The 22,194-nt window shown below is 48.8% G+C and overlaps 1 protein-coding gene across 2 annotated transcripts in view; it reads left to right on the top strand.

Annotated features, from left to right (window-relative positions):
• The first annotated feature begins 212 nt into the window (after nucleotides 1-212).
• The window catches only part of si:zfos-911d5.4 (uncharacterized), a 41,263-nt gene continuing 19,281 nt past the window's right edge, over nucleotides 213-22,194 (top strand). The window contains exons 1-7 of one of the 2 annotated variants that reach the window (XM_055901697.1): nucleotides 213-436; nucleotides 1,651-1,800; nucleotides 3,595-3,698; nucleotides 6,376-6,524; nucleotides 14,520-14,748; nucleotides 15,444-15,541; nucleotides 18,552-18,674. In XM_055901697.1, the coding sequence (XP_055757672.1) occupies nucleotides 1,664-1,800; nucleotides 3,595-3,698; nucleotides 6,376-6,524; nucleotides 14,520-14,748; nucleotides 15,444-15,541; nucleotides 18,552-18,674 (840 nt within the window). In that variant the 5' untranslated portion in view covers nucleotides 213-436; nucleotides 1,651-1,663. Of the gene's footprint in view, nucleotides 437-479; nucleotides 1,571-1,650; nucleotides 1,801-3,594; nucleotides 3,699-6,375; nucleotides 6,525-14,519; nucleotides 14,749-15,443; nucleotides 15,542-18,551; nucleotides 18,675-22,194 lie in introns of those variants that run through there. The other variant, XM_055901698.1, reaches the window with a different exon arrangement.

The following is a 22,194-nucleotide window of genomic DNA, read 5'->3' as shown; positions in this document are numbered from 1 at the left end:
ATGAGTTGAACTGAGTCCACTCTGTGAGAGATTGATTTCCATAGCCTACTGCACTCTCAGAACCCGGCGCCCCATACTTTTTTTTTTTTTTTTTAAATTGAATGACTGGTTAGCTTGTGTTTCTCCAGTTGAATGTGAAGACGAAAATGTCCAAAATATATGTGTGTTTTTTTTTGCTCCCAAAGAACGTCTATAGTGAGGTGAGGTTTTCCTGGTGGAAATCCGATCCTCCACGTGGTTTGTTGTTTACGTCTTCCAGGAAAGGGACGCCGGGGCCAAGAGAACAGCGCTGATTGGGAAACATCATTCCACGATACGATTTCATTGCAGCAAGTTGGACGACAGGAAAGTATATCGGCTGCCTCATCCACAAAGAGGTGCTAGAAGAAGAAAAAAAACCTGACTCCTGTTTGTAACTTTCTCTGGTTTTACTAAAGTAAGAGCTGAACGTATGTCTCCGTCTTTTGTTCTAGCATTAGCATCTGTCCTGTCTTTGTTTTCGCCGGATGTCACCGCTAAGTTAAGTTCATTTTCGAGAGTTTTTTTTGTTGTTGTCGTGAACAAACAAGTTTGTTGACATTGGCACTATATAAGTTGTAGTTAAATACAGCGAGCTAATGTAACGTAAATGGTGTGTTGTCCAAATATAGTTTAATTAGCCGGGACATGCTGTGCCTGCTCCCTCCAGTCGCACAGTTCAAAACGGCTGGGAATAATGTAGAACAGGAATCTCTTCTAAAAACTTTGTAAATAACAAGGTTGCCAAACAACAGAGTTGTATATCGGCAGAATAATATAGCAGGTAAGGAATGGGCTACGTGATGAGATGATGCCTGTTCGGCAGCTAACGCTAGTTAGCTAGGTGAATTGATCATGCTACCTTGTATACGTTGTTTGTTGGTCTCCTTGTTATTTACGTTAAGTTTTTGGAACGTAACACAAATTATACCCACCCGTTAAAAACACGTTTTCTAAATGTTTCTGTTACTAGCTATATATTCTTGTTGTTTTTAAGATGTTGCTGTCTAAAATGAGCTTTAACTTTCCTGTCGTGTGATGCTGTTTTATGTCAACGTATAGCTACACCCCTCCACTTCTATAGCTACATACACAAACCATTAGGAACACCTTCCTAATATTGAGTCGCTGCACCTCCCTTTTCCCCTTCAGAACAGCCTCATTTCATCAGGTCATGGGACTCTACAAGGTGTCGAAAGCGTTCCACAGGGGATGCTGACCCATGTTGACTCCAATGCTTCCCACAGTTGTGTCAAGATGGCTGGGTGTCCTTTAGGTGGTGGACCATTCTTGATACACACGGGGGAAACGGTTGAGTGTGGCGAAACCCTGCAGCATTACAGTTCTTGACACACACAAACCGGGTGCGATTGGCACCTAATTACTACCATACCCGGTTGAAAGGCACTTAAATCTTTTGTCTTTCCCCATTCACCCTCTGAATGAGATTCATACATAAAAATCCTTAATTAACCTCTCTCCTCCCCTTCATCTACACTGATTGAAGTGGATTTAACAGGTGACGTCAATAAGGGATCGTATCTTTCACCTGGTCAGTCTATGTTTCTAATGTTTTATACACTCGGTGTGTGTTGTTCCACGTGTTATCAAGTTTGGGTTCTGTTGTTTCAGATCCACAAGAAGAATGTTTCAGCTTGGAAGCCAGCTTGCCCAGTTTCACTTCTCCACGGGACCCAGTACTGCTACTGCAGGTGCCAAAGGACAACCTGACCCCCCTACACAGCCTACCCTAACGGTACAGGACTTTATCCAACATGTCAGGTAGGTCTAAATGATTGATTTAACACAAAAGAGACTTATTAAAGTGTGTTCTGTACGTATGGGGAGGTTGTTAGCGTGATGTTATTGTTTTTCCTCAACAGTGGTAGCTAGCTAGACTACATTATGGGGACGGGGTCAGGTTGTACGTAGCTAGCTAGCTAGACTACATTATGGGGACGGGGGGGGGGGGGGGGGGGGGTCAGGTTGTACGTAGCTAGCTAGACTACGTTATGGGGGGGGGGGTCAGGTTGTACGTAGCTAGCTAGACTACATTATGGGGGGGGGGGTCAGGTTGTACGTAGCTAGCTAGACTACATTATGGGGACGGGGGGGTCAGGTTGTACGTAGCTAGCTAGACTACATTATGGGGACGGGGGGGTCAGGTTGTACGTAGCTAGCTAGCTAGACTACATTATGGGGACGGGGACGGGGACGGGTTCAGGTTGTACGTAGCTAGCTAGACTACATTATGGGGGGGGGGGGGGGGGGGTCAGGTTGTACGTAGCTAGCTAGACTACATTATGGGGACGGGGTCAGGTTGTACGTAGCTAGCTAGCTAGACTACATTATGGGGACGGGGGGGGGGGGGGGTCAGGTTGTACGTAGCTAGCTAGACTACGTTATGGGGGGGGGGGGGTCAGGTTGTACGTAGCTAGCTAGACTACGTTATGGGGACGGGGGGGGTCAGGTTGTACGTAGCTAGCTAGCTAGACTACATTATGGGGACGGGGGGGGGGGTCAGGTTGTACGTAGCTAGCTAGCTAGACTACATTATGGGGACGGGGGGGGGGGGTCAGGTTGTACGTAGCTAGCTAGACTACGTTATGGGGGGGGGGGGGGTCAGGTTGTACGTAGCTAGCTAGCTAGACTACATTATGGGGATGGGGACGGGGGGGGTCAGGTTGTACGTAGCTAGCTAGACTACGTTATGGGGGGGGGGGGGGGGGGTCAGGTTGTACGTAGCTAGCTAGACTACGTTATGGGGACGGGGGGGTCAGGTTGTACGTAGCTAGCTAGACTACATTATGGGGACGGGGGGGTCAGGTTGTACGTAGCTAGCTAGACTACGTTATGGGGACGGGGGGGGGTCAGGTTGTACGTAGCTAGCTAGACTACATTATGGGGATGGGGGGGGGGTCAGGTTGTACGTAGCTAGCTAGACTACGTTGTGGGGACGGGGGGGGGGGGGGTCAGGTTGTACGTAGCTAGCTAGCTACATTATGGGGACGGGGGGTCAGGTTGTACGTAGCTAGCTAGCTAGACTACATTATGGGGACGGGGGGGGGGGGGGGGTCAGGTTGTACGTAGCTAGCTAGACTACGTTATGGGGGGGGTCAGGTTGTACGTAGCTAGCTAGACTACGTTATGGGAACGGGGGGGGGGGGGGGGTCAGGTTGTACGTAGCTAGCTAGACTACATTATGGGGGGGGGGGGGGGGGTCAGGTTGTACGTACCTAGCTAGACTACATTATGGGGGGGGGGGGGGTCAGGTTGTACGTAGCTAGCTAGACTACATTATGGGGACGGGGGGGGGGTCAGGTTGTACGTAGCTAGCTAGACTACGTTCTGGGAATGGGGGGGGTCAGGTTGTACGTAGCTAGCTAGACTACATTATGGGGACGGGGGGGGGGTCAGGTTGTACGTAGCTAGCTAGACTACGTTCTGGGAATGGGGGGGGTCAGGTTGTACGTAGCTAGCTAGACTACATTATGGGGGGGGGGGGGGGTCAGGTTGTACGTAGTAAAAAAGCATAAGGACCTTGGATTATAACCCTCTTTCCGATATTGTCTTTAGGAAACTTGGCGGACTGAAAAAAGAATACATTTTCTGCGACCTACGAGTCCCGACCCAGTTTCAAACCACCAAGGCAGACGACATCAACCTTGTCATCCTCACAGGTGCGCTATCGAGGATTTAACTAACTAGGCCTACGTCCTGTGTGGTTGACGTGACTCCTAACCAATGTTACTTCATTTTTTTTCGAGCGCTAGAGCAAATTTCACTTCTGCTGCTTGAAAATTGTGAAAATTCTGTGCAGCTTCCAGCTGTCGTTCACTGTGATCACTGAGGCTGTACCCACTTTTAAGTTACAGTTTTATCAGTGGCCAAGTAGCCTACTGTGGCTATGTGATCATAATGTAGACCTACTAGAGTGGCCTACCATCAAAAACAATGGAGAAAAACCTGTAGGTGTTCACTCCAACCCTGTTCCTGGAGAGAGACCCTCCTGTAGGTTTTAACTCCAACCCTGTTCCTGGAGAGAGACCCTCCTGTAGGTTTTAACTCCAACCCTGTTTCTGGAGAGAGACCCTCCTGTAGGTTTTAACTCCAACCCTGTTCCTGGAGAGAGACCCTCCTGTAGGTTTTAACTCCAACCCTGTTCCTGGAGAGAGACCCTCCTGTAGGTTTTAACTCCAACCCTGTTCCTGGAGAGAGACCCTCCTGTAGGTTTTAACTCCAACCCTGTTCCTGGAGAGATACCCTCCTGTAGGTTTTAACTCCAACCCTGTTCCTGGAGAGATACCCTCCCGTAGGTTTTTAACTCCAACCCTGTTCCTGGAGAGAGACCCTCCTGTAGGTTTTAACTCAAACCCTGTTCCTGGAGAGATACCCTCCTGTAGGTTTTAACTCCAACCCTGTTCCTGGAGAGAAACCCTCCTGTAGGTTTTAACTCCAACCCTGTTCCTGGAGAGAGACCCTCCTGTAGGTTTTAACTCCAACCCTGTTCCTGGAGAGAGACCCTCCTGTAGGTTTTAACTCCAACCCTGTTCCTGGAGAGAGACCCTCCTGTAGGTTTACACTCCAACCCTGTTCCTGGAGAGACACCCTCCTGTAGGTTTTAACTCCAACCCTGTTCCTGGAGAGAAACCCTCCTGTAGGTTTACACTCCAACCCTGTTCCTGGAGAGAGACCCTCCTGTAGGTTTACACTCCAACCCTGTTCCTGGAGAGACACCCTCCTGTAGGTTTTAACTCCAACCCTGTTCCTGGAGAGAAACCCTCCTGTAGGTTTACACTCCAACCCTGTTCCTGGAGAGAAACCCTCCTGTAGGTTTACACTCCATTTAAGTCATTTACATTACATTTAAGTCATTTAGCAGACGCTCTTATCCAGAGCGACTTACAAGTACATACATTCATACTTTTTTTGTACTGGTCCCCCGTGGGAATCGAACCCACAACCCTGGCGTTGCAAGCGCCATGCTCTACCAACTGAGCTACACTCCAACCCTGTTCCTGGAGAGAAACCCTCCTGTAGGTTTACACTCCAACCCTGTTCCTGGAGAGAGACCCTCCTGTAGGTTTTAACTCCAACCCTGTTCCTGGAGAAAGATACCCTCCTGTAGGTTTTAACTCCAACCCTGTTCCTGGAGAAAGATACCCTCCTGTAGGTTTTAACTCCAACCCTGTTCCTGGAGAAAGATACCCTCCTGTAGGTTTTAACTCCAACCCTGTTCCTGGAGAAAGATACCCTCCTGTAGGTTTTAACTCCAACCCTGTTCCTGGAGAGAGACCCTCCTGTAGGTTTTAACTCAAACCCTGTTCCTGGAGAGATACCCTCCTGTAGGTTTTAACTCCAACCCTGTTCCTGGAGAGAGACCCTCCTGTAGGTTTTAACTCCAACCCTGTTCCTGGAGAGGTACCCTCCTGTAGGTTTTAACTCCAACCCGGTTCCTGGAGAGATACCCTCCTGTAGGTTTTAACTCCAACCCTGTTCCTGGAGAGAGACCCTCCTGTAGGTTTTAACTCCAACGCTAATTAACTGGTAGATGAGCTGAATCAAGTTATTTACAACTGGGGAGGCTCTCCGTGAATAGTGTTGGAGAGCCCTGTTCTAACTCACCCTCTTCTCCCAACTCAAACCTCTTCTCCCAACTCAAACCTCTTCTCCCAACTCAAACCTCTTCTCCCAACTCAAACCTCTTCTCCCAACTCAAACCTCTTCTCCCAACTCAAACCTCTTCTCCCAACTCAAACCTCTTCTCCCAACTCAAACCTCTTCTCCCAACTCAAACCTCTTCTCCCAACTCAAACCTCTTCTCCCAACTCAAACCTCTTCTCCCAACTCAAACCTCTTCTCCCAACTCAAACCTCTTCTCCCAACTCAAACCTCTTCTCCCAACTCAAACCTCTTCTCCCAACTCAAACCTCTTCTCCCAACTCAAACCTCTTCTCCCAACTCAAACCTCTTCTCCCAACTCAAACCTCTTCTCCCAACTCAAACCTCTTCTCCCAACTCAAACTTCTTCTCCCAACTCAAACCTCTTCTCCCAACTCAAACCTCTTCTCCCAACTCAAACCTCTTCTCCCAACTCAAACCTCTTCTCCCAACTCAAACCTCTTCTCCCAACTCAAACCTCTTCTCCCAACTCAAACCTCTTCCCGCAACTCTAACCTCTTCCCGCAACTCTAACCTCTTCTCCACAACTCAAACCTCTTCTCCACAACTCAAACCTCTTCTCCACAACTCAAACCTCTTCTCCACAACTCAAACCTCTTCTCCACAACTCAAACCTCTTCTCCACAACTCAAACCTCTTCTCCACAACTCAAACCTCTTCTATCTGTCTTCTAAGGTCACGGGGTGTTCTGCATCGACGTGAAGCCCTGGAGAGGAACCGTGTCTTCCCAGCAGCAGAACTGGCACGTTCAGCTCAAAGAACAGGACCACAACTTTACCAACACCTCCATAGAACAGGTGGCAGACCCCCTCGAGGCCATCATGGTAAATATGTCATAACATCTTTTAGTTAAGAAAATACATATCAAATGTAGCCTAGATACATCTTGATAAGTCGTTCACATAGACTAGTGGTCCAAAAGATTACAGTATGAAGTCTAGATCAGGGGTTCTCAAACTTCTTTTGGGGGGGGTTAGCAAATTCATCAGCCCCCCCCCCAATAACTTGATTGAGATAAAATATGGTCCATAGTTTTATTATGGCCGTGGTAGGGCTTGGTCGGACACGTCTCAGGCCCTGGGAAGGAACGTGTTTAAAGGCCCACCTCTTTGGCATAGGAAAGGCAATGTCCTGCAATTCTACACATTTTTGTCATTGGTCGAAGCAATGTTATTTTAATGGGGGCAAAGCAATGTTATTTTAATGGCGGCAAAGCTTTAAAGCTAATATCCTGTAAATCTACACATTTTGCCATGAGACAGAGAGCTTTGCAGTTTTAAATCTTAAATTAAAGTGCATTTTATATAAAAAAAGGGAGAAAATAAATTATAATTGAAGTATTTGCCCAAGGTTTCAAAGAACATACATTGTATTACACCCTCTTAACTTATTCCAGAGATCCTTTGAAATGAGTTAAATCTGTTCAATTAGTTTAAAAAAATAAGAAGAAAAAGGATATATATATATATATATTATTTTGTTGATCTGACCACGGACCCCACTTTGAGAACCCCTCGCCAAGATGGCGTCAGTTCCCATCAGTTCAAAGTGTAGCCTAGTTGTTGTAAGCATTTGCAGTCTTAATTCTGCCAGCCAAGCTCCGACACCCTCTTATCCAACCTCGTCTCTGGTAGTTAATTCTGCCAGCCAAGCTCCGACACCCTCTTATCCAACCTCGTCTCTGGCACTTAATTCTGCCAGCCAAGCTCCGACACCCTCTTATCCAACCTCGTCTCTGGCACTTAATTCTGCCAGCCAAGCTCCAACACCCTCTTATCCAACCTCGTCTCTGGTACTTAATTCTGCCAGCCAAGCTCCGGCACCCTCTTATCCAACCTCGTCTCTGGCAGTTAATTCTGCCAGCCAAGCTCCGACACCCTCTTATCCAACCTCGTCTCTGGCACTTCATTCTGCCAGCCAAGTTCCCGACACCCTCTTATCCAACCTCGTCTCTGGCACTTAATTCTGCCAGCCAAGCTCCGACACCCTCTTATCCAACCTCGTCTCTGGCACTTAATTCTGCCAGCCAAGCTCCGACACCCTCTTATCCAACCTCGTCTCAGGCACTTAATTCTGCCAGCCAAGCTCCGACACCCTCTTATCCAACCTCGTCTCTGGCACTTAATTCTGCCAGCCAAGCTCCGACACCCTCTTATCCAACCTCGTCTCTGGCACTTAATTCTGCCAGCCAAGCTCCGACACCCTCTTATCCAACCTCGTCTCTGGCACTTAATTCTGCCAGCCAAGCTCCGACACCCTCTTATCCAACCTCGTCTCTGGCACTTAATTCTGCCAGCCAAGCTCCGACACCCTCTTATCCAACCTCGTCTCTGGCACTTCATTCTGCCAGCCAAGCTCCGACACCCTCTTATCCAACCTCGTCTCTGGCACTTCATTCTGCCAGCCAAGCTCCGACACCCTCTTATCCAACCTCGTCTCTGGCAGTTAATTCTGCCAGCCAAGCTCCGACACCCTCTTATCCAACCTCGTCTCTGGCACTTAATTCTGCCAGCCAAGCTCCGACACCCTCTTATCCAACCTCGTCTCTGGCACTTAATTCTGCCAGCCAAGCTCCGACACCCTCTTATCCAACCTCGTCTCTGGCACTTAATTCTGCCAGTCAAGCTCCGACACCCTCTTATCCAACCTCGTCTCTGGCACTTAATTCTGCCAGCCAAGCTCCGACACCCTCTTATCCAACCTCGTCTCTGGCACTTAATTCTGCCAGCCAAGCTCCGACACCCTCTTATCCAACCTCGTCTCTGGCACTTAATTCTGCCAGCCAAGCTCCGACACCCTCTTATCCAACCTCGTCTCTGGCACTTAATTCTGCCAGCCAAGCTCCGACACCCTCTTATCCAACCTCGTCTCTGGCACTTAATTCTGCCAGCTCCGACACCCTCTTATCCAACCTCGTCTCTGGCACTTAATTCTGCCAGCTCCGACACCCTCTTATCCAACCTCGTCTCTGGTAGTTAATTCTGCCAAGCTCCGACACCCTCTTTTCCAACCTCGTCTCTGGCACTTAATTCTGCCAGCCAAGCTCCGACACCCTCTTATCCAACCTCGTCTCTGGCACTTAATTCTGCCAGCCAAGCTCCGACACCCTCTTATCCAACCTCGTCTCTGGCACTTCATTCTGCCAGCCAAGCTCCGACACCCTCTTATCCAACCTCGTCTCTGGTACTTCATTCTGCCAGCCAAGCTCCGACACCCTCTTATCCAACCTCGTCTCTGGCACTTCATTCTGCCAGCCAAGCTCCGACACCCTCTTATCCAACCTCGTCTCTGGCACTTCATTCTGCCAGCCAAGCTCCGACACCCTCTTATCCAACCTCGTCTCTGGCACTTCATTCTGCCAGCCAAGCTCCGACACCCTCTTATCCAACCTCGTCTCTGGCACTTAATTCTGCCAGCCAAGCTCCGACACCCTCTTATCCAACCTCGTCTCTGGCACTTAATTCTGCCAGCCAAGCTCCGACACCCTCTTATCCAACCTCGTCTCTGGCACTTAATTCTGCCAGCCAAGCTCCGACACCCTCTTATCCAACCTCGTCTCTGGCACTTAATTCTGCCAGCCAAGCTCCGACACCCTCTTATCCAACCTCGTCTCTGGCACTTAATTCTGCCAGCCAAGCTCCGACACCCTCTTATCCAACCTCGTCTCTGGCACTTCATTCTGCCAGCCAAGCTCCGACACCCTCTTATCCAACCTCGTCTCTGGCACTTCATTCTGCCAGCCAAGCTCCGACACCCTCTTATCCAACCTCGTCTCTGGCACTTAATTCTGCCAGCCAAGCTCCGACACCCTCTTATCCAACCTCGTCTCTGGCACTTAATTCTGCCAGCCAAGCTCCGACACCCTCTTATCCAACCTCGTCTCTGGCACTTAATTCTGCCAGCCAAGCTCCGACACCCTCTTATCCAACCTCGTCTCTGGCACTTCATTCTGCCAGCCAAGTTCCCGACACCCTCTTATCCAACCTCGTCTCTGGCACTTAATTCTGCCAGCCAAGCTCCGACACCCTCTTATCCAACCTCGTCTCTGGCACTTAATTCTGCCAGCCAAGCTCCGACACCCTCTTATCCAACCTCGTCTCTGGCACTTAATTCTGCCAGTCAAGCTCCGACACCCTCTTATCCAACCTCGTCTCTGGCACTTAATTCTGCCAGCCAAGCTCCGACACCCTCTTATCCAACCTCGTCTCTGGCACTTAATTCTGCCAGCCAAGCTCCGACACCCTCTTATCCAACCTCGTCTCTGGCACTTAATTCTGCCAGCCAAGCTCCGACACCCTCTTATCCAACCTCGTCTCTGGTAGTTAATTCTGCCAGCCAAGCTCCGACACCCTCTTATCCAACCTCGTCTCTGGCACTTAATTCTGCCAGCTCCGACACCCTCTTATCCAACCTCGTCTCTGGTAGTTTATTCTGCCAAGCTCCGACACCCTCTTATCCAACCTCGTCTCTGGCACTTAATTCTGCCAGCTCCGACACCCTCTTATCCAACCTCGTCTCTGGTAGTTAATTCTGCCAGCTCCGACACCCTCTTATCCAACCTCGTCTCTGGCAGTTAATTCTGCCAAGCTCCGACACCCTCTTATCCAACCTCGTCTCTGGCACTTAATTCTGCCAGCTCCGACACCCTCTTATCCAACCTCCTCTCTGGCACTTAATTCTGCCAGCTCCGACACCCTCTTATCCAACCTCGTCTCTGGCAGTTAATTCTGCCAGCTCCGACACCCTCTTATCCAACCTCGTCTCTGGCACTTAATTCTGCCAGCTCCGACACCCTCTTATCCAACCTCGTCTCTGGCACTTAATTCTGCCAGCCAAGCTCCGACACCCTCTTATCCAACCTCGTCTCTGGCACTTAATTCTGCCAGCCAAGCTCCGACACCCTCTTATCCAACCTCGTCTCTGGCACTTAATTCTGCCAGCTCCGACACCCTCTTATCCAACCTCGTCTCTGGTAGTTAATTCTGCCAGCTCCGACACCCTCTTATCCAACCTCGTCTCTGGCACTTAATTCTGCCAGCTCCGACACCCTCTTATCCAACCTCGTCTCTGGTAGTTAATTCTGCCAGCTCCGACACTCTCTTATCCAACCTCGTCTCTGGTAGTTAATTCTGCCAGCCAAGCTCCGACACCCTCTTATCCAACCTCGTCTCTGGCACTTAATTCTGCCAGCTCCGACACCCTCTTATCCAACCTCGTCTCTGCCCCAACATCTACAGCAGAGTTGTTTGTTTTGCCCCCGCGGCCCGCCTACGGTCTTCACCGTGGTCCGGAGGGGACGCACTTAAAATTGATTATTATTTACTCTATCCATCGCGTTTGGAGTTTTCTCCCTGACTGCCTCGCTTGCGTATAGATGATTGTTAGTAAGCTGGACAAGACTATAAATGTAGGTCCATTATTTCTACAGAGATTCCGTTTGATTTTTTTGTCATTTCAATGTTGATTGAGAGAGTATTTTTCCCCCCCAGATTGAATGGTCTCGCAGGCCAGATCTGGCCCATATGTTTGACACCCCTGAGGCTCTGGTCTACAGTGAATGGAAATGAGTGACTCCTGTCCTACCCTGGTAGACAGGGTGACAGCTGTGTTGAGGCACCTGTTTTTGCCCCCCCCCCCCCCCCCTCTATAAACATAATTACAGCCGTTAAAAATCAAGAGGCCCTACTTGGGGAGGGAATTTACCGAACCCTGCTCCGTTCTAGTGTTAACTCATTTCCATATAAATGTGCTACTCTGACTCAGTCAAGATCCAGGACAAAGCAGGACATTTTTAGATTAGAATCTAAAACAAGTCTGTCAGACCTTTTTTTAAAACTACAGTTTGGTTTAGAAGGATATTGCATCATCAAATCCTTCCAATGGGGATATTTCTTTTTTTGGGGGGGGGGTAACATAATTTTCCTAAACTGTGTTTTCCATTTCCATAGTGTGTCAGAAGAACATTACCCACCAAAAAACATCCATTATGAGTTATTATTTGTGGTTGTTAAAACGATGCTTGATGGAGAATAATATACTATACTTGACAGACTTGTTCATGATTACGTCTCTGATTATTAGCTAATGATTTATATATACTGTATATCCTCCAGACCAAGACAGCTAACCTGTGATATCTATACCCCCTCCAGACTAAGACAGCTAACCTGTATCTATACCCCCTCCAGACCAAGACAGCTAACCTGTGATATCTATACCCCCTCCAGACTAAGACAGCTAACCTGTATCTATACCCCCTCCAGACTAAGACAGCTAACCTGTGATATCTATACCCCCTCCAGACTAAGACAGCTAACCTGTATCTATACCCCCTCCAGACTAAGACGGCTAACCTGTGATATCTATACCCCCTCCAGACTAAGACAGCTAACCTGTATATATACCCCCTCCAGACTAAGACAGCTAACCTGTATATATACCCCCTCCAGACCAAGACAGCTAACCTGTATCTATATATATATCCTCCAGACCAAGACAGCTAACCTGTATCTATGTATATCCTCCAGACTAAGACAGCTAACCTGTATCTATGTATATCCTCCAGACTAAGACAGCTAACCTGTATCTATATATACCCCCTCCAGACCAAGACAGCTAACCTGTATCTATATATATATCCTCCAGACCAAGACAGCTAACCTGTATCTATATATACCCCCTCCAGACCAAGACAGCTAACCTGTATCTATACCCCCTCCAGACCAAGACAGCTCACCTGTAGCTATACCCCCTCCAGACCAAGACAGCTAACCTGTATCTATATATACCCCCTCCAGACCAAGACAGCTAACCTGTATCTATATACACTGCTCAAAAAAATAAAGGGAACACTTAAACAACACAATGTAACTCCAAGTCAATCACACTTCTGTGAAATCAAACTGTCCACTTAGGAAGCAACACTGATTGACAATAAATTTCACATGCTGTTGTGCAAATGGAATAGACAAGAGGTGGAAATTATAGGCAATTAGCAAGACACCCCCCAAAACAGGAGTGATTCTGCAGGTGGTGACCACAGACCACTTCCCAGTTCCTATGCTTCCTGGCTGATGTTTTGGTCACTTTTGAATGCTGGCGGTGCTCTCACTCTAGTGGTAGCATGAGACGGAGTCTACAACCCACACAAGTGGCTCAGGTAGTGCAGTTCATCCAGGATGGCACATCAATGCGAACTGTGGCAAAAAGGTTTGCTGTGTCTGTCAGCGTAGTGTCCAGAGCATGCAGGCGCTACCAGGAGACAGGCCAGTACATCAGGAGACGTGGAGGAGGCCGTAGGAGGGCAACAACCCAGCAGCAGGACCGCTACCTCCGCCTTAGTGCAAGGAGGTGCACTGCCAGCGCCCTGCAAAATGACCTCCAGCAGGCCACAAATGTGCATGTGTCTGCTCAAACGGTCAGAAACAGACTCCATGAGGGTGGTATGAGGGCCCGACGTCCACAGGTGGGGGTTGTGCTTACAGCCCAACACCGTGCAGGACGTTTGGCATTTGCCAGAGAACACCAAGATTGGCAAATTCGCCACTGGCGCCCTGTGCTCTTCACAGATGAAAGCAGGTTCATACTGAGCACATGAGCACATGTGACAGACGTGACAGAGTCTGGAGACGCCGTGGAGAACGTTCTGCTGCCTGCAACATCCTCCAGCATGACCGGTTTGGCGGTGGGTCAGTCATGGTGTGGGGTGGCATTTCTTTGTGGGGTCGCACAGCCCTCCATCTGCTCGCCAGAGGTAGCCTGACTGCCATTAGGTACCGAGATGAGATCCACAGACCCCTTGTGAGACCATATGCTGACACATGCACATTTGTGGCCTGCTGGAGGTCATTTTGCAGGGCTCTGGCAGTGCTCCCCCTTGCACAAAGGCGGAGGTAGCGGTCCTGCTGCTGGGTTGTTGCCCTCCTACGGCCTCCTCCACGTCTCCTGATGTACTGGCCTGTCTCCTGGTAGCGCCTGCATGCTCTGGACACTACGCTGACAGACACAGCAAACCTTTTTGCCACAGTTCGCATTGATGTGCCATCCTGGATGAACTGCACTACCTGAGCCACTTGTGTGGGTTGTAGACTCCGTCTCATGCTACCACTAGAGTGAGAGCACCGCCAGCATTCAAAAGTGACCAAAACATCAGCCAGGAAGCATAGGAACTGAGAAGTGGTCTGTGGTCACCACCTGCAGAACCACTCCTTTATTGGGGGTGTCTTGCTAATTGCCTATAATTTCCACCTTTTGTCTATTCCATTTGCACAACAGCATGTGAAATTTATTGTCAATCAGTGTTGCTTCCTAAGTGGACAGTTTGATTTCACAGAAGTGTGATTGACTTGGAGTTACATTGGGTTGTTTAAGTGTTCCCTTTATTTTTTTGAGCAGTGTATATATATATCTATACCCCCTCCAGACTAACCTGTGGTATATCTATACCCCCTCCAGACTAAGACAGCTAACCTGTGGTAAATCTATACCCCCTCCAGACCAAGACAGCTAACCTGTGGTATATCTATACCCCCTCCAGACCAAGACAGCTAACCTTAATCTATACCCCCTCCAGACCAAGACAGCTAACCTGTGATATCTATACCCCCTCCAGACCAAGACAGCTAACCTGTATCTATACCCCCTCCAGACTAACCTGTGGTATATCTATACCCCCTCCAGACTAACCTGTGGTATATCTATACCCCCTCCAGACTAACCTGTGGTATATCTATACCCCCTCCTGACTAACCTGTGGTATATATATATATACCCCCTCCAGACCAAGACAGCTAACCTGTATCTATATATATATCCTCCAGACCAAGACAGCTAACCTGTGGCAGTACCTGAGGAGGAGCGGCGTGTCGGTGCGTCAGGAGCTCTTCCTTCCCAGGCTAGTCTTCCTCGCCCCGGACTGCCAGCTGGATGAAGAGCTGAGGAAGAGGAGGGAGCTGGTCTCCCACAGTCAAATAGATGCGTTCCTCCGCTCCTTCAGAGAGGGCTATGCAGCCTGGATATCAGACGCCCTGACTCCTGCCTGGCTGTCTGGTGAGTGGACGAGGCATTGTGGGTTTAAAAAAATAAAATAAATGGATGTCTTGGTTAAGAAAATACTTTAAACTGTCAGATTTCTCCAAAATATAGTGAAATAGGGGAGCTTTTCAATGTTTCTAAGGTAATCAATATTTACTACTGTTAGCCTAGTCTGCCATTCATCGCTTACTGTACTGCTGAAGGTAGACAGAGAAGTACCTTACTGTTGAAGGTAGACAGAGAAGTACCTTACTGTACTGTTGAAGGTAGACAGAGAAGCACCTTACTGTACTGTTGAAGGTAGACAGAGAAGCACCTTACTGTACTGTTGAAGGTAGACAGAGAAGTACCTTACTGTACTGTTGAAGGTAGACAGAGAAGTACTGTACTGTTGAAGGTAGACAGAGAAGTACCTTACTGTACTGTTGAAGGTAGACAGAGAAGTACCTTACTGTACTGCTGAAGGTAGACAGAGAAGCACCTTACTGTACTGTTGAAGGTAGACAGAGAAGTACCTTACTGTACTGTTGAAGGTAGACAGAGAAGTACCTTACTGTACTGCTGAAGGTAGACAGAGAAGTACCTTACTGTACTGCTGAAGGTAGACAGAGAAGTACCTTACTGTACTGCTGAAGGTAGATAGAGAAGTCCATGTGTTTTAAACGCTTTATAAATCCTGTATTTTATTGTTGTTTCTCCGTGTCCTGCAGGTCACCTGTCGTACGGTCAGATCGGGGAGCTGAAACGGGTGGTGAGGAGGATGGGGACCTGGGACCTGGTCCGACTACAGGGAGGAGAACAGCTCAAGGTGTCTTTTAACCTCTAACGAGCACCTACCCCGGGTCCGGGTGCACCCCCCCCCCCCCCCCCCCCCCCCACACTGATTAGCATTGCTAGCATAGCGTCACAATTAAATAGTAGCATCTAAATATCATTAAATCACAAGTCCAAGACACCTAATGAAAGATACAGATCTTGTGAATAAAGTCACCATTTCAGATTTTTTAAATGTTTTACAGGGAAGACAACATATGTAAATCTATTAGCTAACCATGTTAGCCTAAGACACCTTTTTTCTTTGTCCACCATTTTTTCTCAACACCAGTAGCTATCACCAATTCGGCTAAACTAAGATATTGATAGCCACTAAGCAAGAAAAAAACTCATCAGATGACAGTCTGATAACATATTTATGGTATAGGATAGGTTTTGTTAGAAAAATGTGCATATTTCAGGTAGATATCATAGTTTACAATTGCACCCACCGTCACAAATGGACTAGAATAAATAGAGTAACGTGTATTACCTAATTACTAATCATAAAACATTTCGTAAAAATACACAGCATACACTAATCGAAAGACACAGATCCTGTGAATACAGACAATATTTCAGATTTTCTAAGTGTCTTACAGCGAAAACACAATAAATCGTTATATTAGCATAGCACATAGCACATAGCAGCCCAGCATAGATTCTAGCCAAAGAGAGCGATAACGTCAACATTGCCAAAATATATACGTTTTTTCACTAACCTTCTCAGAATTCTTCCGATGACACTCCTGTAACATCATATTACACAATCCATATAGAGTTTGATCGAAAATGTGCATATTTAGCGGCACAAATCGTGCTTATACAATGGAAATACTGTCCAACTACTCAAGCAATCTACCCGGCAGCATCATGATAATACAACTATTTTTATCGAAAACTATTCATAAACTTGACAAAAAAAATGCAGGTTGGCCATGAAATGAAAGATGCATTAGTTATTAATGCAACCGCTAAGTTAGATTTTTAAAATTAACGTTACTAGACATACAGTGTGCGTTACAGACAGACTAGTGCCGCAATAACGGCGTCACTATTTACCGTTATTGAGTTTACATTTTTCCACATAAAAATGGAATAACATCATAAATAGCTCTTACTTTTCGACGAGCTTCCATCGGAATCTTGGCCAAGTGGTACTTTTGTCCAAAAGAATCGTTGCTTGGTTGTAAAACGTTGCATTCAACTTCTGATGTAGCAGCTAACTATAGCTAACAATTGCTAACATTAGCTAACGTGTTCAAATCCTCAATACGCAATACTGAGGAAATTCCGAAAAATAGCAATATACTCGCATAATCTGATATAACTCAGTTTCAAATAGCTTCGTTATGATGTTTCTAACACCTATATCAAATTAAATTACAGACTGATATATCTAAAGTTCATTACTGAGCGTTCGAAAATGGCATCCCGAGGTCTCTCTCTGCGTAAAGTTCAACGTCGAAAAGAAGGCGTACCTCACTCATTGGTGTTTTCGTGTTCGTGTCGTTCAATAGGATATACACACGCCTTTAAACTGAACTGAGATCAGAGCTTCGCTCTCAGACCTTCGCAAAACCTGTCATGGATTTCGCTGTAGAAAGAGTTCTGTTCCACTCAGAGACACAATTCAAACGGCTATAGAAACTAGAGAGTGTTTTCTATCCAATAATAACAATAATATGCATATTGTACGAGCAAGAATTGAGTACTAGGCAGTTTAATCTGTAGAGACAATTATGCTAATTTGAAACAGCACCCCCTATAGTTGCAAGAAGTTAACAACTTAATGGATATTACATTCATATACATTATCTGACATTTAGCAGACGCTTTTATCCTAAACCGCTAACAGTCGTGTGTGTGTGTGTGTGCATTTTAAAAATGGGTTGTCCCGGGAATCGAACCCACAATCCAGGACCTCCATAGCCTTGTGTTCTACCAGCTGAGTCACTCAGGACCTCCATAGCCTTGTATTCTACCAGCTGAGTCACTCAGGACCTCCATAGCCTTGTATTCTACCAGCTGAGTCACTCAGGACCTCCATAGCCTTGTATTCTACCAGCTGAGTCACTCAGGACCTCCATAGCCTTGTATTCTACCAGCTGAGTCACTCAGGACCTCCATAGCCTTGTATTCTACCAGCTGAGTCACTCAGGACCTCCATAGCCTTGTATTCTACCAGCTGAGTCACTCAGGACCTCCATAGCCTTGTATTCTACCAGCTGAGTCACTCAGGACCTCCATAGCCTTGTATTCTACCAGCTGAGTCACTCAGGACCCCCATAGCCTTGTATTCTACCAGCTGAGTCACTCAGGACCTCCATAGCCTTGTATTCTACCAGCTGAGTCACTCAGGACCTCCATAGCCTTGTATTCTACCAGCTGAGTCACTCAGGACCTCCATAGCCTTGTATTCTACCAGCTGAGTCACTCAGGACCCCCATAGCCTTGTATTCACCGTGCTCTACCAGCTGAGTCACTCAGGACCTCCATAGCCTTGTATTCTACCAGCTGAGTCACTCAGGACCCCCATAGCCTTGTATTCTACCAGCTGAGTCACTCAGGACCTCCATAGCCTTGTATTCTACCAGCTGAGTCACTCAGGACCTCCATAGCCTTGTATTCTACCAGCTGAGTCACTCAGGACCTCCATAGCCTTGTATTCTACCAGCTGAGTCACTCAGGACCTCCATAGCCTTGTATTCTACCAGCTGAGTCACTCAGGACCTCCATAGCCTTGTATTCTACCAGCTGAGTCACTCAGGACCTCCATAGCCTTGTATTCTACCAGCTGAGTCACTCAGGACCCCCATAGCCTTGTATTCGTCTATTTGATTCATAATAATACGTAGACCACTACTTCTTCTAGTGCTGTTCTGAAACCAAAAGACACTGTTATTACCTTGTTTGTTTATTTGTTATTGTTTTATTGTGAAGTGTGTGTCATGATTTTTTTTTTTTAATGCGGTTTTAAATCAAGTTTGTCCTGGTGTTTGAAGGGAGACTTCCGGAGCTGTCCTTACATCGCTCTGAACCGCCAGGAGACGGACACCATGGAGTTCTACAAGATCAAAACGCTGTCTGCTAATTCGCTGTGGGCTCTGCTGGGACACGCCCCTCAGGTTAGTGTGTGTAACCGTGCCCCGCCGCCGCCGTCGTCATGACAACCAGCGCATCATACTGAGCTGCGATTGGTTGATGCTGTTGTGATTCTGTTCGCTGACTGAAAGACCCAAACGCACGGGCTTAGAAAGAGGAGTGGCCTCTACGACTAGGATCTGATATCCGGGCCGGAGAAGACTGAAAAGCCTGTGTTGGGGACTGGGGTTTTAGGGTTCCAGAGTGGCTCTGCGTCTCAGCACTAGAGGCTTCACTACAGACCCTGGTTCGATCCCGGGTTGTATCACAACCCGGCCGTGATCGGGAATCCCATAGGGCGGCGCACAATTGGCCCAGCGTCGTCCGGGTTAGGGGAGGCTATGGCTGGGGTAGGCCGTCACTGTAAAATAAGAATCTGTTCTTAACTGACTTGCCTGGTTTAAATAAAGGTTAAATTAATATGTCACTTTCTATAGATATTGTCTCAAAGTTTTCCTCTGAAATTACAGGACACCACTTGAGAATATAATAGGTAAAGATATAACCTTAAGCTGCAAGCAGAGGGCACTTCTACGGCAAAGAAACTGTATTTGACAAGATCTGTATTTGACAAAATATATATATTTAACCTTTATTTAACTAGGCAAGTCAGTTAAGAACAAATTCTTATTTTCAATGACGGCATACCGGGGAACAGTGGGTTAACTGCCTTGTTCAGGGGCAGAACAACAGATTTGTACCTTGTCAGCTCGGGGATTTGATCTAGCAACCTTTCGGTTACTGGTCCAACGCTCTAACCACTAGGCTACCTGCCTCCCCCTCTAACCACTAGGCTACCTGCCTTCCCCCCTCTAACCACTAGGCTTCCCGCCGCCCCCTCTCTAACCACTAGGCTACCTGCCTCCCCCCCTCTAACCACTAGGCTACCTGCCTCTAACCACTAGGCTACCTGCCTCTAACCACTAGGCTACCTGCCTCTAACCACTAGGCTACCTGCAGTACCCCCTCTAACCACTAGGCTACCTGCCTCCCCCTCTAACCACTAGGCTACCTGCCTCCCCCCTCTAACCACTAGGCTACCTGCCTCCCCCCCTCTAACCACTAGACTACCTGCCTCCCCCCCTCTAACCACTAGGCTACCTGCCTCTAACCACTAGGCTACCTGCCGACCCCCTCTAACCACTAGGCTACCTGCCGACCCCCTCTAACCACTAGGCTACCTGCCTCCCCCCTCTAACCACTAGGCTACCTGCCTCCCCCCCTCTAACCACTAGGCTACCTGCCTCTAACCACTAGGCTACCTGCCTCCCCCTCTAACCACTAGGCTACCTGCCTCCCCCCTCTAACCACTAGGCTACCTGCCTCCCCCCTCTAACCACTAGGCTACCTGCCTCTAACCACTAGGCTACCTGCCTCCCCTCCTCTAACCACTAGGCTACCTGCCTCCCCTCTAACCACTAGGCTACCTGCCTCCCCCCCCTCTAACCACTAGGCTACCTGCCTCCCCCCTCTAACCACTAGGCTACCTGCCTCTAACCACTAGGCTACCTGCCTCCCCTCCTCTAACCACTAGGCTACCTGCCCCCCCTCTAACCACTAGGCTACCTGCCTCCCCCCCTCTAACCACTAGGCTACCTGCCTCCCCTCCTCTAACCACTAGGCTACCTGCCTCCCCCCTCTAACCACTAGGCTACCTGCCTCCCCTCCTCTAACCACTAGGCTACCTGCCTCCCCCTCTAACCACTAGGCTACCTGCCTCCCCCCTCTAACCACTAGGCTACCTGCCTCCCCCCCCCTCTAACCACTAGGCTACCTGCCTCTAACCACTAGGTTACCTGCCTCCCCTCCTCTAACCACTAGGCTACCTGCCTCCCCTCCTCTAACCACTAGGCTACCTGCCTCCCCCCCTCTAACCACTAGGCTACCTGCCTCCCCCCCTCTAACCACTAGGCTACCTGCCTCCCCCCCTCTAACCACTAGGCTACCTGCCTCCCCCCCTCTAACCACTAGGCTACCTGCCTCCCCCCCTCTACCCACTAGGCTACCTGCCTCCCCCCCCTCTAACCACTAGGCTACCTGCCTCCCCCCCTCTAACCACTAGGCTACCTGCCTCCCCCCCTCTAACCACTAGGCTACCTGCCTCCCCCCCTCTAACCACTAGGCTACCTGCCTCCCCCCCTCTAACCACTAGGCTACCTGCCTCCCCCCCTCTAACCACTAGGCTACCTGCCTCCCCCCCTCTAACCACTAGGCTACCTGCCTCCCCCCCTCTAACCACTAGGCTACCCGCCTCCCCCCCTCTAACCACTAGGCTACCCGCCTCCCCCCCTCTAACCACTAGGCTACCCGCCTCCCCCCCTCTAACCACTAGGCTACCCGCCTCCCCCCCTCTAACCACTAGGCTACCCGCCTCCCCCTCTAACCACTAGGCTACCCGCCTCCCCCTCTAACCACTAGGCTACCCGCCTCCCCCTCTAACCACTAGGCTACCCGCCTCCCCCTCTAACCACTAGGCTACCCGCCTCCCCCTCTAACCACTAGGCTACCCGCCTCCCCCTCTAACCACTAGGCTACCCGCCTCCCCCTCTAACCACTAGGCTACCCGCCTCCCCCCTCTAACCACTAGGCTACCCGCCTCCCCCCCTCTAACCACTAGGCTACCCGCCTCCCCCCCTCTAACCACTAGGCTACCTGCCTCCCTCCTCTAACCACTAGGCTACCTGCCTCCCTCCTCTAACCACTAGGCTACCTGCCTCCCTCCTCTAACCACTAGGCTTCCTGCCTCCCCCCTCTAACCACTAGGCTACCTGCCTCCCCCCCTCTAACCACTAGGCTTCCTGCCTCCCCCCTCTAACCACTAGGCTACCTGCCTCCCCCCTCTAACCACTAGGCTACTATACCATTTTATAGATGATATAGCTGTTTTAGGGGGAAGGGTAGGGTTGTGGCGGGTCACCAAATTTCGTCAGACAGTGATTGTCAAGCGAATATATATAACTGTTGGTCTCACGGTAATTGACCCGTTAATTAACATAAACCCATTTAACGTCTCCTGGCTTTCGAACACACACACACACACATACACACAGCCTACACACACACACACACACACACACACACACACACACACACACACACACACACACACACACACACACACACACACCCTACACACACACACACACACACACACACACACAGCCTACACACACACACACACACACACACACACACAGCCTACACACACACACACACACACACACACACACAGCCTACACACACACACACACACACACACAGCCTACACACACACACACACACACACACAGCCTACACACACACACACACACACACACACAGCCTACACACACACACACACACACACACACACACACACACACACAGCCTACACACACACACACACACACACACAGCCTACACACACACACACACACACACACACACAGCCTACACACACACACACACACACACACACACAGCCTACACACACACACACACACACACACACACACAGACTACACA

Source organism: Salvelinus fontinalis, chromosome 37 (assembly GCF_029448725.1).
Source record: "Salvelinus fontinalis isolate EN_2023a chromosome 37, ASM2944872v1, whole genome shotgun sequence".
Classification (NCBI taxonomy): Eukaryota; Metazoa; Chordata; class Actinopteri; order Salmoniformes; family Salmonidae; genus Salvelinus; species Salvelinus fontinalis.
Note: the sequence above shows the minus strand (reverse complement) of the source record. Positions and strands in the feature narration are given on the sequence as shown.